A 22,349-nucleotide genomic window follows, 5' to 3' on the forward strand; every position below is an offset into this window, starting at 1 on the left:
TGGAGTTAGATTTTTTAATTTGTCTTAAATAGCATTATTATTTTATGCTTTTATAATTTGAAATACCATTGAGTGAGATTTTTTTAATTTTCGGAACAGCGTAAACTACAAACATAGTATAACAGACTTTGCTGAAACTGAGTTATATGCAGACAAAATTTAATGAAATGTTGTTAAAATGTATTTATTATAAGTTAATTTATTTTTTTTCATCTGTATGTACATACATATGTACATATGTATGTATGCTAATGAGTTTTTAAGTTCAAATTCATATATGCAAATTATTATCAATACCACTTCTATTGCAGGCAAATGCGAAAAATATAAATATTCGTTAAAATTAAATAATTGTGAAAAAATATAGTATAACTGAAATATTGAAGTTTGAATTAAAGCAAAAAATAAATAAAAGAAAATAAAAATACTAGTCGCAATTTGCATATGTAAATGCCAAGTGTGGGAAAATGTGAAAAATAATTATTTGTTTGTGTATCTCTTAAATTGAAGCAAACAAATAAAAGAAAAAGAAATTGTGAAAAAAATTGTGTGTCAGTTCTCCGTCTGCAATAAATAATATAGTTTTTCTGCTGTTTTTGTGAGTTTAAATCATTTCTAAAATGAATAATTATCAACACCAAACGCCGCCACCTGTAACGCGGCACCACCATCACCATTTGCCGCCGCCACCACCGCTGCCGCATCACCATCCATCACTGTTGCCGCAATCGCAGCCTCCGCTGCCGATGTTGCCGTCACAGCAACAACATGGTGTGCAGCAACAACAGCAGCCTCAACCATTGATCAGCAATTCGCTGGCCATACGTCAAGAAATACAACGTTTCGAAAGCGTACATCCATCGATTTATGCAATTTACGATTTAATCGATTTGCTGCCAATCGCCGATGCACAGATCGCCCAGCAGATTCGCGATCACGTCGTTTGTATTGAAGGTAAGTGCGCAGCTACTACACTCACACACACAAAATATACTGCAAAAATATGCATACAAATAGGTGAAGAAATGCGCTGAAATCAGTGGAGGGAGAGGTGCATGAGTTTGCGCTAAATCGAACGGTATAACACACTCGGTTGTCTATTTGCAATGGGAAATTGATTCATGGCGAGCGGAGCGGCAATCGTGCAATACATTTTTATTTACAGTTATACTTACTTGTGTGTAGTTTTCCTATATTAATTGCTATACATATATTGTTCTCTTATCAATATCGTAGACGATTAAAATAATAAAAATAATCCCATACCATGTTCTTGTGAAAAATTTGCACTTTTTACAAGTAAGGATTGCAGACTTTCACACCTCGAATTTTAGAATCAGTGCAAATTTGGACATTTGTTTTATAAAAGATATCCATAAAACCAAAAACCGTTAAAAGTAGTCCTTTCATCAACAACTGTTAAACAAAGTAGTGAATTGGAGACACTTAAACCATAGATTTTTTCTTTTCCTCATGGACCTCGTAACTGAACTCCGTCTGATATCGCAAAGGACCAAAACTGGTCTATGCGTGGCTCAACAGCCTACCAGCTTAACCTAAACTAACCTACGCATTCCTTGACTATTTTTCACAAATTTTCTATGGGATTTAGGTCTGGAGATTCCAAGGAGGCCAATCCATTACTTTAACTCTATTGTCGAAAAACCCATTTTTCTTTCTTTCTTTTTGGGTTGCGGTTTGGTTGGCAATAAGGCATTAAAATTGAAGTTTTGCCAATCTTAAGGAATCCTATTGTGTTGTTCATAACTGTATATACAGACATATGTGTATAAATGTATACATAATACGAAATATATTTTTCATATGAGTAGTATAATCACTTTGCCAGTATGTGTATACTTTTGGTGAAAGTCACTGCTACTAATCGATTTCAGTTCAATTTGTTTTTCGCTATTGTTAATACATACATACATACCATGAACACACATAAATGCTATTTGCCTTATTAGGGAGAGAAAAAATAATCACAAAATGCCTTTTTAATAGATTTATAGGATTTCTCTAAATAAGATCATTCTAATGAAAATGAGTTTAGCTACTGTGGGCGAGCATATGAATAAAAACGATTACAAATTTGACGCAAAATTAAAAAGCAATTAAAAATCTGACATCGAAAACAAAGTTTCAATCCAAATTAAGTCTCAAAACCCACAAGACCCATAAGAATTTACAAATAAATATAAATACGTACAAATGCTTTTTTATAGCAATTATAGAGAATCGCAAATAATCACGGCAGTTTCCATCGTTTAAATTATTGAATTTCCACGACGGGGGAAACCTTGTAAACGTCTTCGATTAGCAACGACCTTGGGCGCCGTGCGCTTACCATAAGACACTCGTATTTTCTTAGGCCTTCCACTCAGTCCTACTTGCATATGGCATATGTAAATTTATATCTGAATAAACAGTAAACTACATACCATACATACATACTTACATATGGTAGGTATACGCGCAGCCTGGGCAAATACTTTTTATATGTATGCCTTCGTAAAATCATAGGCACGTTGCTTGTATGTAAGTAGGTGTGTATGTAAATAATATTTCTCATTATAAAAATAATAAAACAAACCGTGAAAACCACAACGTAACGCAATCAATAATGCACGAGTGTATGTAAGTCACATTGCGACATCAGGGCGGGCAATGAAAGCAGCTGCGGAAGAGTTGCGCTATCTAGAAATGACTTGTTTACATTTGAAATGTGTGGGCAAGTGCGCAAAACGGAAAAACTAAGCTGAATGGGGTATTCATTAGGTAGCGAGCGAAATACAGCTCATATAGCGCTCGAATATTATTGGGAATGTTGCTAGTTTTCACAAGAATTCTTCTATGACACTACAAATAATCTGCTCTTTTTCTATAAAAAAAATTTGAAAGTTCGTTTAGTGACCTAAAACAGAGTTTCGACGCCGATACTGGCAAAAATCGACGCCAATCAACTGCTTAACGGAGTGTTCTAGTCTAAAAATAGTGGTAAAAAATAGTTTTTTAGTTAGTCGGCATTTCGTAGAAAAAATGTTGTCCAACTTTTCCGTAGTGCTATATATTGCAACATTGTTCTAGATTAAGAGTTTACGTGGGTTTCCTCGGTTAAAAAACAGCCTTTTTTCAAAAATTTTCTCATATAAAGAATAAAGTATTTTATGGAATTTTTTATTGTTACAAACATATGCCTATTAACAAAGAAATTTTGAAATTTTTGGAAAAATTTTGCTAACCGACTTCAAAAACACAGTTTTGAGAATAACAAAGGTAACCCCCTAATACGGTTTTTTGGTTTCAGAGTACTAGGAGAGTTGAAATCGATATGATCTCGTACCAATTTTTGGAGACCCCACATTCATCAGCTACTAATTTTAACTTTTTTAACATTTTTTCTGGAATCATGTAATTTAACAAGTAACTTACAAAAAATGCGTAGTAGAAATATTTATTGCCTTTTTTCGACGCTTTATAACCTCTTAAGATGATATTTCAACTTGGAAGTCAGAAAAACGTGATTTTTTTGATTTTTTTTATGAGATATTTTTTTTTACTTAATAAATAAAAATAATACATATATATTCATATAATTTAATCTACAATAAACATTTGTAATCAATTTTAAAAATTTTGGATTCCCTTTGGTCCGCATATGTACCTACACCAAGTAAGAAAAAATATCTTGCGGCGAGGAAGATTTTTCTTCTAAAAATTATCCCAAATCCAAAAGCCAAAAATAATGATCAAAATTTTGATTTTTGATAAAATGGCGGCTTCGAAAAAATTGTCGATTTTTCTAAAAAAAATTGGATTTTTGAGAAAAATTGAAATTATTATCGAGAATGTTTATCCTTCGCCCATAACCTGAAAAATCTATCAAAAAGGTCTTGTGAAGATTTCAAATCGATTGGTCCAGCTTTCGGAGAAATTTTCCTGGCCGACTCTGAAAACGGCGTTTCAAAAAAAAATAGAAACGCAGTTCAAAACTTCCTGCAAATAAACTCACATCTCCGAAACTATTTGCCAGATCAAGTTCAAATTTTCAGAGAATATCTTTGTATGAACATTCGATATATTTATATGTAAAAAAAACGATTTTTTGAAAATCATAAGTTTATGTAAGCTCTTAAAAAGATGAATAAATTTCAACAATGCCATAAGCAACTGACAGCTGATCGAAAATACTGCGGAACGTCAATTTTTGACAACCATATGACAGTTGGCAAATAACAAGTTTTGTCGACGCACTTGTTAAATTTTACTTATACGAGTGGTTCGAAATACTGCATGACACTCGACGTGAAATGGAAGGTATACCCTACATGTGCGCTTGGTACCGAAGGTCGGCTGATAAGCTCTCTCTTATTGCGAATGACTGCACGCTTTTTGAAAAACATTATCTACACATTTCCGCAACAATGCGCTTTCATTACAATACTTTCGTCTCAATATTTCTATCTCGGAAGTCTTTTCTTTATATGTAAGTGCCGAAAAGTAGACGACAAGTGGCGCATCCATCATATTGGCTTCCACTTCACTTCTGTCGTTCCTTACTGCGTATTTGCTTGTAATTGCCTCGCGAACATGGAAAATCAATCATTCACTTACGCACAACAAGAAAATTCATCGCTCAATCGCGTTGTCGAATTTCGAACTGTCAAATCAATGACTGGCACATACGAAAAATATGTTTCAATGCTCATCCACACACGGACACACGCACACATGTGCTTCACAGGCGACTGTTTCGCGTTTCTCGGCTGCGGGAAAATCGTTAAGTCTTCCAAAACATGTCAAGAACGCTCGTTTGCCCATTCGAATACATGAAAAAGTGTCTAAATGAGTTTATGTTTATAAATATGTAGATATGTATGTATGTATGTGAGTGTTTGTAGCATGTGTTATATGATGTCTCGATTTTCGTGTGTTTGCTGCCTACATGGCCCGCTGACAGTTAAATCTGTACTCATCACTGGGCCGGGTTGTTGGTGGGCGTCGGTGCACACTTGTTGTGTGAAATTCCTAACTTCTAATGTTGGAGGGCGGCGAGAACAAGCTTGTGAGCCCTAATGATACACAAATACAAATTTTGACGTCATGGTGTTTATTTTTAGTTTTGTTACTTAATTGTTTGGTTTTGGTTTTGTTTTAAATTACAATATTTCTTTTTATGTTGTTAATCGCTTAATTTGTTGGTTTATGTGAATACGTTTAGTATTTGAAAGCATTACTGAAATGATTTTTAGTTGGATCAGAATTTAACTCGAAATGTTCTTTTTTTTAATCAAAAACGGAAACGCTTTCAAAATAAATTATTAAGAAGTATTACCCACTAGACTCATTGCATATATCTATTGTACTTGAATGAAAAAAAAACAAGAAAAAACGAAACTTCGGTTGCACCTAAGCAACAATACACTTACAGCTGAATATCTTATAGCAACTATATGAATATCTAAACTCAAAAACATAAATGGCCAACGGTTCGCTCGCTTTTTAATCTGTTAATAAAGCAAGAAAACCCGCTAAACTCATACGGCTAAGAGGTTGTGACGTCGGACACAACCTGCAGTTCTGTCAAAATCGAGAAGGGGCTCTGTGAGCCGTTCGATACTAGTTGAGTTTTAGACAGGGTACCATAATGTTTGAAAAAGTGGCGCTGTACATGTACATCTGATCCGCAGTGGCACTGTCTATTCCGAAAGTACAATGCTACTGGGGTACGCAGATGATTTTGACATCGTAGGCCTTAATAACCGAGCCATCAGCTCAAAAGAAGTGAAAACGGTTGGTCTTGTGGTACATTGTGGCAAGATAAAGTACCTGCAGGCCACTTGCACAGATCCCACGTGTCTTGTGGACTACGTCACTGTTGGCAGCTATAAATTTAAAAATGTTAGCAACTTTTCTTATCTCAAAACCAGAGTAGAATTTATGCTACCAATAATCTTAGCCTGGAATTCAAGCGCAAAATAACTCTTGCGAACAGGTGCTACAGATCCGTATCTCAACAAACAAAAATTACGCTCTGTAAGTCTCTCATTATTCCTGTCCTATCATACGGCATAGAAGCATGGACGATGACGACCCGAGATGACAAAGCGCTTTGAGTATTCGAGAGAAATGTTCCTCGGGAGTTCTTTGCAGCCAACCGCGTGAATAACAAGTATTGAAGAAGATGGAACCACGAACTGTATGGGCTCCACGGCATCATGGATATAGTTAAATGCATAAAAATCCAACGAATGCGCTGGTTAGATCATGTCGTTGACTTGCTAGATGATGCTCAAGCGAAAAGCTTTTTCGACTCGAGACCCATGGGTTGACAACGGAAGAAAGGGCGCCCACACATCCAACGGAATGACCTAGTGCTTAGCGTTCAGTTTGTCTTTAGGATGTGTAACTGGCGTGAACTCGCAAAGGATAGAGGCAACTGGTGCAGTGTCGTGTTCTCGGCCCAGACCGACCCACGGTTGTATTGCCAAAGGAAAAGAAGTGGAGTGCTATCGGGGGTTCCGAAAAATTAGGAGCTTCTTGGAAAGAAAAGACTGTGTACTAAATTATAAATCGATATATTAAAAATTGAGAGACTAGTTCGTATAGATACACATAGACAGATGGACATGACTAAATCTAGTCAGCTTATCTCAGGTCTCTGACGTTTCCAGCTGGGTGTTACACACTTTGCGGGAAACTTAGTACATTTTGTCGAGGTCTAATTAACCGGGTATTCTGCTTGCATGAACTTCATCTAACATGCCGAAATTGAAAATGAATGAAAAAATGAAAGATATTTCGATGTTATTAAGTTAATTATGTTACGTGGTTTATGTGGTACTAAAACTATAAAAATATAGTCCAAGGGCGTTTATTTTGATGGTCTTAATCCATCTGTAGCATTTTGTGACGCCTTCTAATAGCCCTATGAGGTTTAAAATCAATTGCAATTTGATTTCTAGTTTCATTTCCCTTTATTGGGGCCATAAAATGGGCAGAGTTGTGTACTTTCTTCGTGCAATATTGGAAAATTTCAGTGTTGCACAATTCTATACGAAATTGCAGCATCGCAATAGCAAATAAAAAGTTAAATGCCGTGAACTTTATTGCTATGCGGCGAATCGATAGATGGCAATTGGGAAACTAGCATAGATATAGGGAAAATAAAAACTGTAAAAAGACCAAACCAGCGTCGGCAGCAACAGTGAGTAACTGTATACCAATATACATCTACATACATACATATGTATATACTTAGTTGTCTTCTTTTGGGGGTAGAGGGTTGAAAACGCCAAACTTTGAAGCCAGCTAACTCGGTGCATATGGCTTGTGGCCAGCGGGTGGTCACGGCGCAGCAATTCGCATGGTGTTGGTAGCCAAAGCCAACTTGCCAGAACCACATGCACGCTTCAAGACAACTTTAACCAGCGACAGCAACAATTTCTTATTGCCACCCCAAGAGCCGTCGCTCGGCAGCCTTCCGGTGATATGGCCAAGATGCGCTGCGCAGAGTAAAACCATGCTTAGAAGCGGGTATTTTTTCGGTAGATTTTTATCGGCGGATGTTGAAGGATATGTGGCTGGGAATAACGGTGCGCCGCTAGTGACTTTGTGTGTTTGTGTGTGGGGGTATGGAATTTCGCAATTATCTCTGTAAGTGCACAATGGGATTTTTGCGCAAAGTTGCCACAAATGATTTTGACGAGTTGCCAGCTGAGTTGCGCGCAGTCTGCCTGACTGGAATGGGCAGGCTCTGTGCTCTGTGAAGAAAGCAGTGAAAGTACGTGCGCACAAAGGAAACCTTTCGTCATGAGGTGTGGGAAGTAAGGGGAGCAAATTCGAAAGAAATGGGTCGTCGTCGTCGGTCTCAGCGGTGTCTTTGTGCGAAGCAGTGATGAGTAGCTTTTGTGCGTTTAGTCATGTCTGTCTCTCGCTTGCCAACAAATCAATGCAGCAACAACAATGGCACTCGTTTGCGGCACGGCAAGGACTGATTGACTGGCAGCTGGGACCCATTTCTGTAGGTGTAGGCTGTTTTGGGGATGCGCTTAGGTGGCGGCTTATGTTCTTGCTGCTCACGCCGATAATCGTGTCTTGTTTATGTGTGTGCGGCAGTAAAGCAGTAACAAATAGATTCAATTACTTGGGCTTGCGGGTGTTTCGCCAAAGCGAAGTGAATAAATGAAGTTTACTTAGCATCTTAAAGCACTCAAACTACCTTCTTTTATTTGCCGCAGTATTCTAATATTTTTTTTTTGTTATGTGGTTCGAGGGGAGCCAGTGTGGCTGGCGAAATGCGTTTGTAATGAGAAATGTGTCACGAATTTGTCAGAATTGATGGAATAAGCGAAAGTGACAAATTTTTGTCGTAAACTGCTGTGTAATACTTTTCTGGTTTCTCGGCGAAAAACTGCGACAAGTAATTTGCACAGCCTTCTCTTGAAGCCAACTTTACTCCATTAAGAGGCTCTGCATTGACCGAAACAAATGATAGTCCGATAGTGCTGGGTCAGGGCCATATGGTGGACGCATCAAAACTTCCCAGCCAAGCTCTCTCAGTTTTTACCGAGTCATCAAAGATGTGTGTAGTCTAGCCTTGTCGTGATGGAAGGCAAAACTCTTTCTGTTCATCAGTTCTGGCCGTTTTTTCGATTGCTTGCTGCTATATTATCAGTTCAGTGAAGGTTAAGTTCGTTAGCGATGTCATGGCTGCTTATGTAACGGTCCTGGTCAATCTTTTCTATAATTTCATCGACTGTTTCAAAGATACGGCGACCGGAGAGAGGTGGATTTTTCACATCGAAATTTTCAGAACGGAAGCGAGTGAACCATTGTTGTGCTACACGAACTGATACAGCATCGTCTCCGTAAACTTCACAAATTTGTTTAGTGGCTTGCGTGGCATTCTTCCCTTTTTTATACAAAAATTTCAAAATATCGCGAATTTCTTCATTATTTTCCCTCATTTTTGAACAGCTGTAACTTTTTTTCAACTTTCCCGAATTTAATTTTTTTTTTGTTAAATGAAGCTTAAAGTCTCACCTTTCCAACACTCTATGGTATGATAAAATCTGATTGGTTACACTGGAGATATACGACTGCCACTTCTATTGACCAAATACGAAAATACTTTTTCGACTATCCAATGTAAAGATTAAGATTATGACATACGTGTGAAATAGAACGACAAATCATTAAATCGTGCATTTAAAACAACCATTTCAAATCTAGTGGCATATAAATCTAACATCAAATTACTCTACCTCAAACACCGTTTTGAAAATATTAAATAAAAAAATTTTAAATAAAAAAATTGCTCTCGCCCGAGCAGGGACTTGAACCCTGGACCCTTGGATTAAAAGTCCAATGCTCTACCGACTGAGCTACCCGGGCACATATTTTTACTCCAGCGAAATGCTTTGTTCTATACACTCTTCACTCTATTCGGGTATGTGTTTGCATGTTAGGCGCTGAAGGGATGATAAGAAAAAAGTAAAACATTTTAGAACGGATCGAAGTGGAAGTTTTCGGAAGATTTCCCAGAAGTATTAGAACGGATTTTTAGGTTAGGTCAGCTTTGATCTTAAATTCTGAATTTCTTTTTTTAAGCACTTCAATGGCAACCCTTCTTTAGAAGTCGCATCCAAGTTATATGCTTACTTGAAAGAAGGTGTGTGTTTTGAGTAATGACATATGTACATATATGTATATATTTATATATTTTTTTTGAATCCAGCAGCTCAAAAGAAGGCGTTTGTTTGTTATGAGTAATGGTACATACCCACTTTGGAAATTTGTTCATGTGTGTTGTGGGATGTTCCGCTGGGAGAATTTTCGTTAAGCGTTTCATTTTTATAGGAGCACAAGTTTGTATATTCCAATATTTGAATGAAAAATATTGCTCACATTAATCGTGGGACCATGTCACAGCTGGAGCATTTTAGCGCCCGATTGCTTTTTTCAGCTTTGTTTTAACATTTGGAACTTTCGTACAACATACCATACATATGTATGTATGTACATACATACATATAGTATGTACAGCTATTAATACACCGCAGTAACTCACTTATATATTTGCAATGCCTATACATACATACACATGTACACATGTCTGGCTATAACAGGAATTTAGTCAATTGCGTTAAGGAATGCCACGGCAAAAGTCATTTGTGGCAATAAAAATTTTAACAATGTCGAATTACGTGTCAGCGCCATATACTCCACCAACAACAATACCACCAAAATGAAAACAACAACAATTGCGCTGGGAACACAGTATCGGTGGCAATAAATCACGTTTAATTGCCTTTCAGCCGCGTCTACCGAATTTTTTTTCTCAGGCTGCGCAGGGGTGGGCAAGGCAGCAGGAAAAGAGTAATCACAAAAGTAGTTGACGGTTAAGGATTGCTGCTGGTGGTATGTATATACATGGAAGAATGCAGACGTGCGCCACCCATTCGCACTTCCGTTTATCCTTACAGATTGCTTTTACTTTAGATTTCTCTCCCTTTTGGTCGCCTTAGTACTCGCACACACGCTCACCTTCATTTTCGCTGATTCTCACATTTTTCATGCTGCAGCTTACACCTTACAACACCAACACAAATTCATGTAAACCGGCACATTTTGTGCAAAGTATAAGTGTGTGTGCGCTGCAATGTGTAACATCGGGGGCAATAACACCGATCTTAGCACGAAAATAAAATGTAGCCACCATACCGCGCGCTCTGTGGCAACAATGAGCGGCATCAACACTCACAACATTAACACTTCATCTGCAATGTTGCAGCAAATAAAAGCAGCAGTAGCAGCAATTGCTGCTCCAAATCATCAACAAGCGGTTGTTTTGTTGCTTTTCTTGCTGTTGTTGCAACTATTGCGGCACTGTGGCAGCCTCTGCCACCCAACAAGTTGTTCCAATTGCCGCGTCGAAGCCTCACACCGCAGCCGCAGCGTCAACGTAGATTGCCTGCCATTCGATAAGCCATTGTTGCCATCTGTTACCGCACCGCTCCGCTCGCTTGCCGTCGAGCCAATGCCAGCCCCAACGCCATGGTTGCGTCAAATTGCATGCCATGCATTTTCGACCGAAAATCTCCAAAGTGATAATGTCACAACAAGCATACATATGTAAATATGAATATATGTGTGTATATATGTATTTATACTCCAACTACTTGCAAACACTGTTTGAATATACGCGTCTACATACATAGATATGTATGTATGTATGTGAGCGGGTGTCGGCACGTGTCTATTCAGCGGAAACGCGTCGGACAGGCGTCGGTATGTGTCAGGCACTCGCTTGTTGCATACTAACTGTATTGTCGCTTGTCGTACGCTCCCCTTCGTTTCGTGTCCTGTCGGTCGTTCGCATTGTGACCACTGTGATTGCAACAGATTTGCTCAGACCTTTCCGTAGCGAAATTTTGCATGATTACATACCTTCATGTTCTATACGAATGATTACAAACGCTCCCACATGTATTTGATGGAATATTCATATACGATATATTTTGTATTAACCCAAACACCATAAAAATCGTTTTGCGTGATTTGGCAATAAAATAAAAATTTTTTAACTCAGTCACTTCTCCAATACATTGCAAATGCCATGCGAATAAAATTATGGAGCTTTCTGTCGAGACATCCGTAAGAAAAAATATCAGTTTCTGACTGTGAATATTTTGGTAATTTTTATGCGTAATGCCAAAAAAGAATGTATGAATGTTAAGGTGTTATATGAACTTGTAAATTTCAAAAATCGATGTTTATATATCGATTTCTCATATATTTGAGAACATTTCTCGATAATTTGAGGTTGATCCGGCCCATAGAGTTATTTGTACAACCGATCGACTTGACATTTGCACACAGAATTTTTAGAGATATGTATGTACTTATGTATATGTATGCGCCAGATAATGATGGAGGAAAAAATATTTTTCGATAATAATTTCGACTCAGTAAGGCAAATTAAAATGACAGAGAGTGTCGTATGAAGTGTAAATTTTTAACAAAAACTATTTATTTCTGGATTCAAGGCAATTTAAAGTAGAAACCTTAACCTCACAGACTGACTCCTTTCTTCGGACGTCTTGCTGGAGATCGGCTACGAGAACGAGGGAATCTAAAATTGTTCATAATTAGCGCTAAACTATATTTACATATTTATTTATTAAATGAAATGCTTCTTAAAAATCATGCATTTTTTTCTAACTTCCAAGTTATATCCCTTGGCCAGCGTTTAATTGTGCGTAAAATTAAAGAAAACCAAGGATTTTAACTTCTGGAACACTAATTTTTGCTGACGGGTCGAAATTCAACCTTTTCAGCTCAGATGGAATGGCTTACATGAGACGGAAACCCAATACTGAGCTTCAGAAATGTAACACTAGGTCAAAATTGATAAACATGGTGGGGGCAGTGTTATGCTATAGGCATGTATGTATGTCTAGAGGCGGCGTTGGAATTTGGTATTTGTTGAGAGTGTTATGGACAAAACATTGTATGTACCTTAATATATTAAAATAAAATTTAATCCGACGTGGCGAGAAACTTGAGATACGTCATAATTTCCGGTCTTATCAGGACAATGATCCTAAGCACAAATCGTCAATAGTGTAGACCTGGCTAATATGGAATTGTTCACATCTAATGAATTCACCGGCCCAATCACCCGATTGGGAATTTATAGTTTTTTTTTTGGAAGATAACATCCGTAAGTAGCGCATAAGTAATAAGGAAACTCCAAAAAGTGCTATTTTGGAAGAGAATAAAATTGCAACAAAAAGTACAAAAAATTAGTTGACTCCATGCCAGCTAGAAGAAGGAGTATATGTATTTTATAAACTACACATTCATATTAAAAACTAGTAGTTTGAATTATTTCGATATGTGTTTTTGTTGTCAATATATATCATTTTAAATTTTGCAATTTTATATGCATGAAATAACCTGTGAGCCACTGCATATCTTCGAAAATTTGAAGTTTGGAAAATCCCCTTCTAGACATAGTCTTGAATACTTAAATATTCTAAATATAAAGAAATCTATTTTTTTTTTGTTTTTTCATTTTAGACTAGAATACCCCCTTAAATATGAAAACCAATTAATTTTGTAATCGAATTTTAAGATAATTGCAATTTAATTTTTTTTTTTTGAAATTGTAGTCAAATTGCTCAAACACTTTCTATTTACTGCTGTGAACAGAAAATATTCCTACAGGGTATGTGCCAATAGCATTTAATATGCAGTTTCATTGTGTGGGTGCATCGGTGCCGCAGAACATATGCAATCAACTCATCGCAGCAAATTACGATTTTCATTTGACAGTTTTGTTAAATGGCGCTTAAGTATAAAAACTGACATTTCATTATCGGAAGGTTAATAGCAATGACAGTCTAAATTCGCTGTATTAAATGGAGAACTAAGGAGAATACAATCATAAGGTGACCATCGCTATGTGATCAATTTAAAAGTGTAATAAAATAGTGTTTTACGAATAATTATTAAGTTCTCAAAACTTATATTTTTTCGATTATTTTTTTCGATATTTATAACAAATATGTGCCTTGGATTTGCATCATACATTTGCATCAGCAGCTTTATAACGTTACTTGAGAAGCTCTTCATGCATTCATCCATTAATTTTTAAGCGATTTTCTCTCGCCACTGGCACAGCTTTCTGCCAAAGTTCACTTCCCACATCTGAAGCTATAAATTCAGTTGACATCTGCCAGTAAATCACTCACTTATGAAGTCGAACTCACTAAATCAAAACACGATTCTTAGACAAAGAAAGTGAAATCTTTTTATCGACCAAAATATATGTACTGATTAAAGAGCGAATGATAAGCAGGAAGGAACCGGAGAATGATGTCGTTTGATTGTAGTCGGAAAAATAGATTCATGCGCTGAGAAGTTGACCGTAATAAAGTAATATATGTTTGTTTTTGACAGGAACTCCCACGTATGAGAGAAGTGAGGTTAGAATAGTGTTTTTATGTGCATAAAAGGTGTGTTGAAAGCACTTCGTCGATCAAAATTCAGCAACAACAAGAATTCCTGCATAAAAATTGCATATTTTTTCAGCGAATTACACATTTTTTGTTGTTTTAATGCCAGCAAAAAATCGCTGCAGCACCACTTTCCGGCCAGAAATAGAAAGCAACAACAAGTGGCATCTGTCGGCACGAGGTGTGGGTGTGTGTCTGTCTACGAGTCGACAAGTATGTGAAGTTGTGCATACGCCCACCAACAGCATGCAGTGACTGCGTTGACATTGATAATGAATGGCAGCCGGTTCAGCCGGTGCCGGCTTTATTTTGTCACATTTTTTGCTGACTTTCCTAGCGTTTATTGCAGGAAAATCGAGAAAAAAACGAGTAGCAGTACGATTGCTGCATGCAAAGTGCGCTTTTTGCCAAAAGCAGCAACAGCAACAGAATGAAATTGCGACAAAAAGTGGAAAATTAAAGGGGTGCCAGCGCAGCGTCAAAGCGAAGATGGACAGCCAGCAACTTCCGTTTTAAAAGTGCAATCAAAAAGCAAATATGTGTGTGTGTGCAAACAGCGCTAAATTCAATGAATGAATGAAAGATGAAGTGCGTTTTGCATTTAAATTAGCTGCCAACACCAGTCGGCAGTTGGGCGCGGGTGTTGCTGTTTATTTATCGCTGTAAGACCATATAAATACATTGTTGCTATATGTAAGTACGTAAAATGTGTATGCATTTTGCCTCCCACTACTTGCTCGTTTTTATTCACAGCATTTTGTGTCTGAGCGTTGCCCGTAGTTGCTTGAGAGCCAAGAAATTCGCTAATAAATATTAAAAATTCATTTATGCTGGACATAAAAGCTGTTGACTTTATTGATTCTGCTAGCCTCTGTATTTTATCGTCTTATTTGTGCTCGCTTTGCTGCCATCATCTGCATTTGCTATTGAGAGTTAGCTCGTTTATGACTTTTTAAGTTGTTGAACACAGTAATCAGTTTTAGTTTCATCCAAAGCTCAAATCGGTTCAGTTGCAACGACGTTTAAACGGATATAACTTCGGAAATAATTTGCATTTTGAAAATTTTGTTAGAGAGATATTTTTCAATATTTATGAAAAAAGATCAATTTTTTCTAGACTTCTTTTTCTTTACTGACTTAGACAGTACGCGGTTTCCTGATCTCTCCAACGGAGTGGAGGTCTTCCTTTTCCTCTGCTTCCCCCGGCGGGTACTGCGTCGAACACTTTTAGGATTCGGCTGCGGGGTCTCTCTCCCACCACAAATCCTACACCGAATTTACGCTCCTTTATACAGCCACTGTAGTAAATGCCACTCGTTTCAGTCCTTATCTCGTCCATTATTTTACTTTTACGAGGACATCAAACAGCTAGATTGCAGTAAATCGTAATCGTTCATGCGTTTGCCATAGTCGTCATCAAAAGGAGAGTATCTCTTCCAAAGCTCTTGTTTCCTCTTCATTGGGGTGTTTTTTAGGTGGCGGACCTAAACCCACAGCACAACCCTACGGAGAGATGGTTCGCTTTCGCACTTTAGTTCGGCTTTAAACGGATGTTCTTTTATTTCCCAGAGAATGCTTGGTCTGAGATGGGAAATCGTGTAAAAGAATCGTTTCTGGCCACTTCCAAGTGAATGACGCTCGGAGAACTTTCCTCACTTTCTACACATGACTCCATCTTCCCTTTTTCTAGACCAGGGGTATTATAAAGTGTTATTATTGCTAAAGCTTGACTTCTTTCTTCTCCTAAGGAATTATCTCTCCACTTCCAAGTCTGTGAAAATGGTTTAGTTTGTGCTTTTTTTGAAGAAGAATTCTACTTAACAAATTTTCAAACAAATCTCTCTATAAATGAATGAGTAAATGATATACAAAGCGTTAAGTCAAAAATTTAATTTTGGCAAATGACGGTTTCCAAAATTTTTTTTTTGTTTTGAAATATCAATAATTGTATTCTTTCGATCATTATATGACAAATTTATTTAAGAAGGCCGTATGAAAATTTTAAATTGATTAGTCTATCTGTTTCGGAGAAATTTTATTAACCGACTCCCACAATACCATTTCGAGAAAAATGTCTTAACATACTCTAAAACATGCTCGTATCTCCGAAATTATTTGCGGGATCAACTTTGTCGTTGTCAAAAATTTTATGTTGCATTCTAAAGTGTGAGAAATAACGTTTGCATAAATTCAACTTTTAACACCCTTTAAGGTTGATGAAAACAATATTGTCGACGCCATTTGCACCCACTGCCTACAAGTTGCTTCCATTACGCCACGTATATATATCATTCTTTATCTTTTAGCACTTTGAGTTCCTTACGCTATGTCAAACGACGACCATCAGATCGTAGTAAACTAAATTTAGACTCATCTATAAAATTATGAAATCATAAAATTCGTTATCACGGTAGATCTATTATTTGGAATTTACTAAAAAATTGGCATTATTTTTCTTCGGTAAGTGTGGCTTATGTCGTGGTGTTTACGCTTTGAAATTAGGTGAAATCAAGAATCGTCCGAACAGTTTCAGTGTGAAGTTTTGCAGTGCCAGCTTCCTCCAACTTCTTGACGTTAGCGACAGGTGATACAATATTTTGGGATCCTTCCTTCCTTAAAAATTTATAGCTGAGAGCTTTTGTGGTTGCCTATAGACTTTCCTTTATGATATTTGTTTTTTTTTTTTTATACCAACAGTCAAATACAAGTGACCACTACTGTTCCATAAAACCTTCTTGCAAAGACAGCAATAATGGCATGTGCTTTGACGTTACTTAATCTCGTTTATTGATTGTCTCAATAGCTTGTTTCATATGTGTTGGAACGAATACTCTAAGCTTGTATGCAGTTGTATTGCAACATTCGTAAAATACCTGCGCCTTGTGTGGTCAATAAACTTACTCCACACCGACAAATATTTTTCGTATTTTTCCGGTATGTTCATCTGTTTTGCTTAGTCAGTTTTGGATTTTGTTTTTATTTCGAACATCGACCACTCATTCATAATATGTTTTTTGTGTTCAAATTGTTGTTTTTTCGGTCAGCTTATAATTTTTTCTAGTTAGCACTTGGCGCCAGTTTTCATTTGGTAAAAGTGTTTTGTTCGGTTTCTCGCTTCGTTGTTGATTGGTTTGTGCGCATTCCACTTTTGGATTGCCAAATGTGCCGTTTTGTTGCATTTTTATTGCTCACTGCTTTTAATCTATAGATTCGGGGGTGTGTTGTCAATTTCTTTACTTTTTATTTTGGTTTCGATAGCTTCTGAAGCTACGTCATGTTTTGCTATAATAAATTTGGAGAATACGAATGTTCAGACTGTCTTAGACATGTCAGGGTGAACTCTTTTAAAAATTAATATTTTCCAGCATTATATTTTTGGAAGCTTCAATTAGTTGCCCATCAGCCTATACTACTAATAGATAGGTGGAAATTTCGATGTGAAAGATGCACCTCGCTCTGGTCGACCTAACGTTATCGTTATGGAAAAGATTGACCAGGACCGTCACATAAGCAGCCATGACATCGCTAAGGAACTTGGCATTCATCATCAAACGGTTTTGAACCATTTAATAAAGGCTGGCTACAAAAAGAAGCTTGATGTTTGGGTACCACTTAAATTGTCTGTGAAGAATTTAATGGACCGAATTAACATATGCGATTCTTTGCTGAAACGAAATGAAATCGAACTATTTCTGAAACCAATGGTAATAGGAGACGAAAAGTGGATCAAATACGACAATAATGTGCGAAAAAGTTCATGGTCCAAGAGTGGTGAAGCTCAGCAAATGGTCCCAAAGCCAGGATTGACGCCTCGAAGGTTGTGGTGTTTGGTGGGATTGGAAAGGAATCATTCACTATCATCCGCTCCAGCATGGTCGAACGATTGATTCTACATTTTACTGTCAACAACTGATGAGATTGCAAGCAACTAAAAAAAAACTGCCATAACTGATCAACTGAAAGGGCTTCGTCTTTCATCAGGACAACGCTAGACCACACACATTTTTGATGACTGGGCAAAAACTGGGAGAGCTCGGCTGGGTAGTATTGATGCGTCCACCAAATAGCCCTGACCTTGCACCATCGGACTACCATTTGTTTCGGTCAATGCAGAACTCCTTAAATGAATTAAAATTGTCTTCAAGAGAAGGCTCTGAAAATTATTTGTCACAGTTTTTCGCCGAGAAACCAGAAACGATTTACACTGATAGAGTAATGTCTGTAGCGGAAAAATGGTAAGAAGTGCTCGACCAAAATGGTACATACATATTTGGTTAATTAATTCCAGTATTATTTTTTTGATGCTTCAATTAGTTGTTCATCAGCCTACACTTGCCGGCTGTTCTAACTCTTTTCAGGCCTAGATTTTATCTCGTCAACTCAAAATGTATTTCTTTCTATTAAGTTTTTACCCATCAACCCATATCTTGTTCACATAACAAGCAGTCAACAAGATTATTATATGGCATAACACATGAGCGACATTAAAACCCTATTAAATGTCTGCACATTCCCAGGAATTGTGTCAACTTTCGGTTAAGCACAACAAAGAACAATCAACGGAAAAGGTTTTACAAATAAAAAGCCTTCAGAGCAACAAGCTGAAGCGTCAAAGTCAGCCCATAAAGCAAATGACTCTGCGTAGAACCAACTCGTGACAGTTGAGAGCAGCCGAACAAAACCAAAATTTGCTCCACTCGACGCTTGACAAACGGGAAAATTACAAATGTGTTAGCGTATCCTTTCAAATACATGTTAATAAAGTACTTGTTAAAAAAGTCGGAAATAAGATGTCTGTAGACTGTGCGGCGAAGGGAAGAGCTATTTAGTAATGTCAATTTGACAAAAGCCAACGTACATTTTGTTTTTGTATATTTTTTACAATAAATCAGCTTAGGTGCTCTCGGCTGGCAGCCATTGTAAGGTAATTGAATGAGCAGCAGAATCTTTTTTTTTTTGTAGACACACAGTCAGCAGAGGAAGCGCTGTTGTGGTCTTTGCAATTGTAGCCGAGCATGTCGTGACCAGCTTTCAATAAGTTCCATGGTATTCTTGTTATGAATTTCGGTGTATGTATGTCTGTGTTCACCGGTCAAGGGAGCAGGCAGTCTTTATGCCTAAAACGAGAATGCTTACTTAGCGGTTAAGATTGCGTTTGAAAAATCAACAAATCGTAAAAGAAACAACAAACGCACGCGCAAGAGTAACAATGCAGCCGAAACAGCAGAAGGGTGATCAAGAAAGGAAAGCAAAACAAAAAACACAAAATTTACGAAAGGGAAACAAAGCAAACAATAAAAGAATCGTCGTTGCACGAACCTCACAAGGAAGTACGTACACAAAACACTGATGAAGCCGGGTTTGCATGAAAATGCAAGCAAAAAACTGTCGGAAGAAACCAGTTTAGTATGCGTAATTTGAGCGCCTTACCGGCGGTTGGCGGCGCTCTACGTACAGCGTATGTGTGCGTCCAAAGTTTGTCTGAAACTGAAATCCAAACTGGTTTCAGTTTTCGGGCGCGCTTCATTTATTTTCTATTTGGACTACATGAAAGCCGGTCAACGGTGTGTGTGTGGTGGAAAGCAGGTCAAAAACGGAGATTTATTCTCATTAAAAACTAAATCATAGTGAAAATTTATGGCTTCTACGTTATAAATCTTCATACCTTACAACTTTGCTTACGATAAATAAGTATACATTTGAAAACATACTTTGCCACTAACAGTGTTACTGAATTTGGAAGCGATCCTCTCGTTTGTGTCTAATATGCGTCACTGTAACTCAAGTAACCCACTCCAGTTTTAACGGCCTTTTGTGCCCCTGACCTTTTTATTTATATTTTGTTAGCCAATCGGTGTGGCATGTTGTTCATTGTGGGTTTCCTGCTATCAGGTTTACTTATTATCAGCACTCTTGTAGCGTAAAAGACTATAAAGCGTGTACTTTTCAGCGCTCTACATACAGCCCACACATGCAGTCTGTTTTTGCTTTCGCACTTAATTGTCTTTTCAATCATTCAAAGCAAAGCAAACACAAAGTTTATTGCCACGATCGTTGCAGCTGTTTTGTGTATCGAATATCCGAACCCTGATTCTTCAGCTAATTCATCAACTAAGTGCATCGTGTACGCTTCATCGATTTATTTGCATTCACTGATGTTTACTTTTTCGTTGTTATAGAATTACAACGTTGTCACGATTTAATTAAAATATCCATTATTATGATTCGCTTATCAATGCATACTTATCACTAAACAATGCAATCCCGATTTAAGAATGGTTTTAATGTGTTTACTTGTGCTCTCGTGATTGTCATAAAATAATGTACTCGTAAGTGTATCGCTTTGTGTGATCCAGAGAGAGTTTTGTTAAGTTTTAAGTTTGCATAATATAATTACTTCATGTTAAGAGGTTATATTCACTTATAGATTTCCAAAAATTTATTTTGTTCAAATAAAAATCGAAAGTATGTACATATTTTGGAGAATATTCTTCGAAGTTTTGAAGTTGATCTGCAAAATAGTTTCGGCGATATGATCGTATTTGTCAGAAGAATAGTGTAATCGGCTTCCAAACCTTTAAAGAGATGATCATACCCATGTTTCAAAACCTCCTAGCAATGTGAAACAAAAAAAAATTTTAACTGGCTAGTATTCTAGATCGCAATATCTGGTTTTACAGAAAGATTGCATAATTAGTTTTTACACCACTATTTGACTGTAATTTATTATAATTTTTTATTTTTGATAATAAAAACATAAATTCGAGGATATTGATACTTCCAGACATTGAAAAGTCTATAAAAATACTCTCCGAAAATTTCTCGTAAATCGGTTCGGTAGAACCTGAGAAATCGTTTAAAGTTTCAACTTCAGATGAACCCGTTTGGATATCGGATCAGCAAAAACTCTTTATTTCCAAAAATAGATTGAATTCTGAAAAATTCTCTTGTAGACATATTCTTGAAAAGTTAACCTTTAAATATATTAAAACAAAATCGATTTTTACATCTAGACTAGAATATCCCCGTTAATAAATTTTTTCTCGAAACACTGTTTTCAGAGTCAGGAAGGAAAGTTTCTCCGAAACAACTTGACCGATCAACTTGAAAAGTTCATACAACCTTCTTAGATATATCTGTTAAGTAAAGATCAAAGAAATAGGATGTTTTATAATAATTTCGGTTTTGTAAGACCCTACGAAGTGTAAAATTTTTCAAAACTATTTTTTTGAGATCCGCCATTTTGTCGAAAATCGAAATTTTTATTCTTTGTTCCATCATTACCTGATTCCACCTAAGGTGAAAAACTGGTTTTCCAACTCGAGATACTTTTAAGCAGTAAAATCTTTTTCGTCGCAAGATTTCTCGAAACACTGTTTTCAGAGTCAGTGAAAGAGATTTTCCCGAAACGGCTAGACCTTTTGACTTGAAAATTTCTGGCAACCTTTTTTGATATTTTTTGTCAAGTAATAATCGAAGAAAAAGGGCTTTTGATAACAATTTCGATTTTGTAAGAAAGGGTGATGTGAAGTGTAAAATTTTTCAGAAACAAATTTTTATTTTGAGAAGCCGCCTTTTTGTCAAAAATCAAAATTTTGATTATTCTTTCGATCATTACCTGAATCCACTCAAAGTAAAAAATAGTTTCCCGATTTGATATAATTTAAGCAGCAAAATCTTTTTCATTGCAAGGTTCCTTTTTTTCGGATATTCTCTTGGAGATGGTTTATGCAATCAAGAGAATATACAAATTTGCAAAATTAATCTACGAGGCAAGTCACTCTTCTAATATCTATTATAGTTCTTAGAGTGTACTTATTCATTTCTTCATTTAAATTGATGCACCCTAATGTACAAGCCCCTTGAAGCCCTTAACAATGCACTTGAGATCATAAAACCTTAAAGCCTAATTGATCACTTACAAATGCAACACTCAACTCCCGAAGCGGTTATTTTAATAGATTCAATAAACTTACTTATTATTGTTACTTATTGAGTTTTATATAAGATAACACATTTTAACAGATACTGAAAAGTATGCCTCGAGAAATGGGTATGTTAGATAGACGCAGAGTTAGTCATCTTATTAAACAAATCGCCGCTAGGGAAATCAATTATGTATGTGCGATGGTTGCGTGGGCAGACACGCTTTGCTGTTTTCTTATGTATCATAGAGACAAGAGTGATAAAAACAGCGCTAACATTGATTGCCACGTAGATTAAAAATAGATAACGTAACGCTCGGAAATCACTCATTATCACTATATATCTTTTCAAAAGGCGTATTTAACGTTTTTGGTGGCGTACATCAACATGTCAGGA

General features: G+C 36.8%; 1 protein-coding gene and 1 non-coding gene across 2 annotated transcripts in view; one reads left to right on the plus strand and one right to left on the minus strand.

Moving 5' to 3' along the window:
- Positions 1-367: 367 nt before the first annotated feature.
- LOC120769106 (centaurin-gamma-1A) overlaps positions 368-22,349 on the plus strand; it is a 289,994-nt gene continuing 268,012 nt past the window's right edge. Inside the window, exon 1 of the mRNA XM_040095966.1 lies at positions 368-954. Within this exon, the coding sequence (XP_039951900.1) occupies positions 621-954 (334 nt within the window). The 5' untranslated portion in view covers positions 368-620. The remainder of the gene's footprint in view (positions 955-22,349) is intronic.
- On the minus strand, positions 9,327-9,399 carry Trnak-uuu. Its single transcript has one exon. It is a non-coding gene; the product is annotated as a tRNA-Lys (tRNA).

The sequence above is a fragment of the Bactrocera tryoni genome, chromosome 2, assembly GCF_016617805.1.
Source record: "Bactrocera tryoni isolate S06 chromosome 2, CSIRO_BtryS06_freeze2, whole genome shotgun sequence".
NCBI classification, from domain to species: Eukaryota; Metazoa; Arthropoda; class Insecta; order Diptera; family Tephritidae; genus Bactrocera; species Bactrocera tryoni.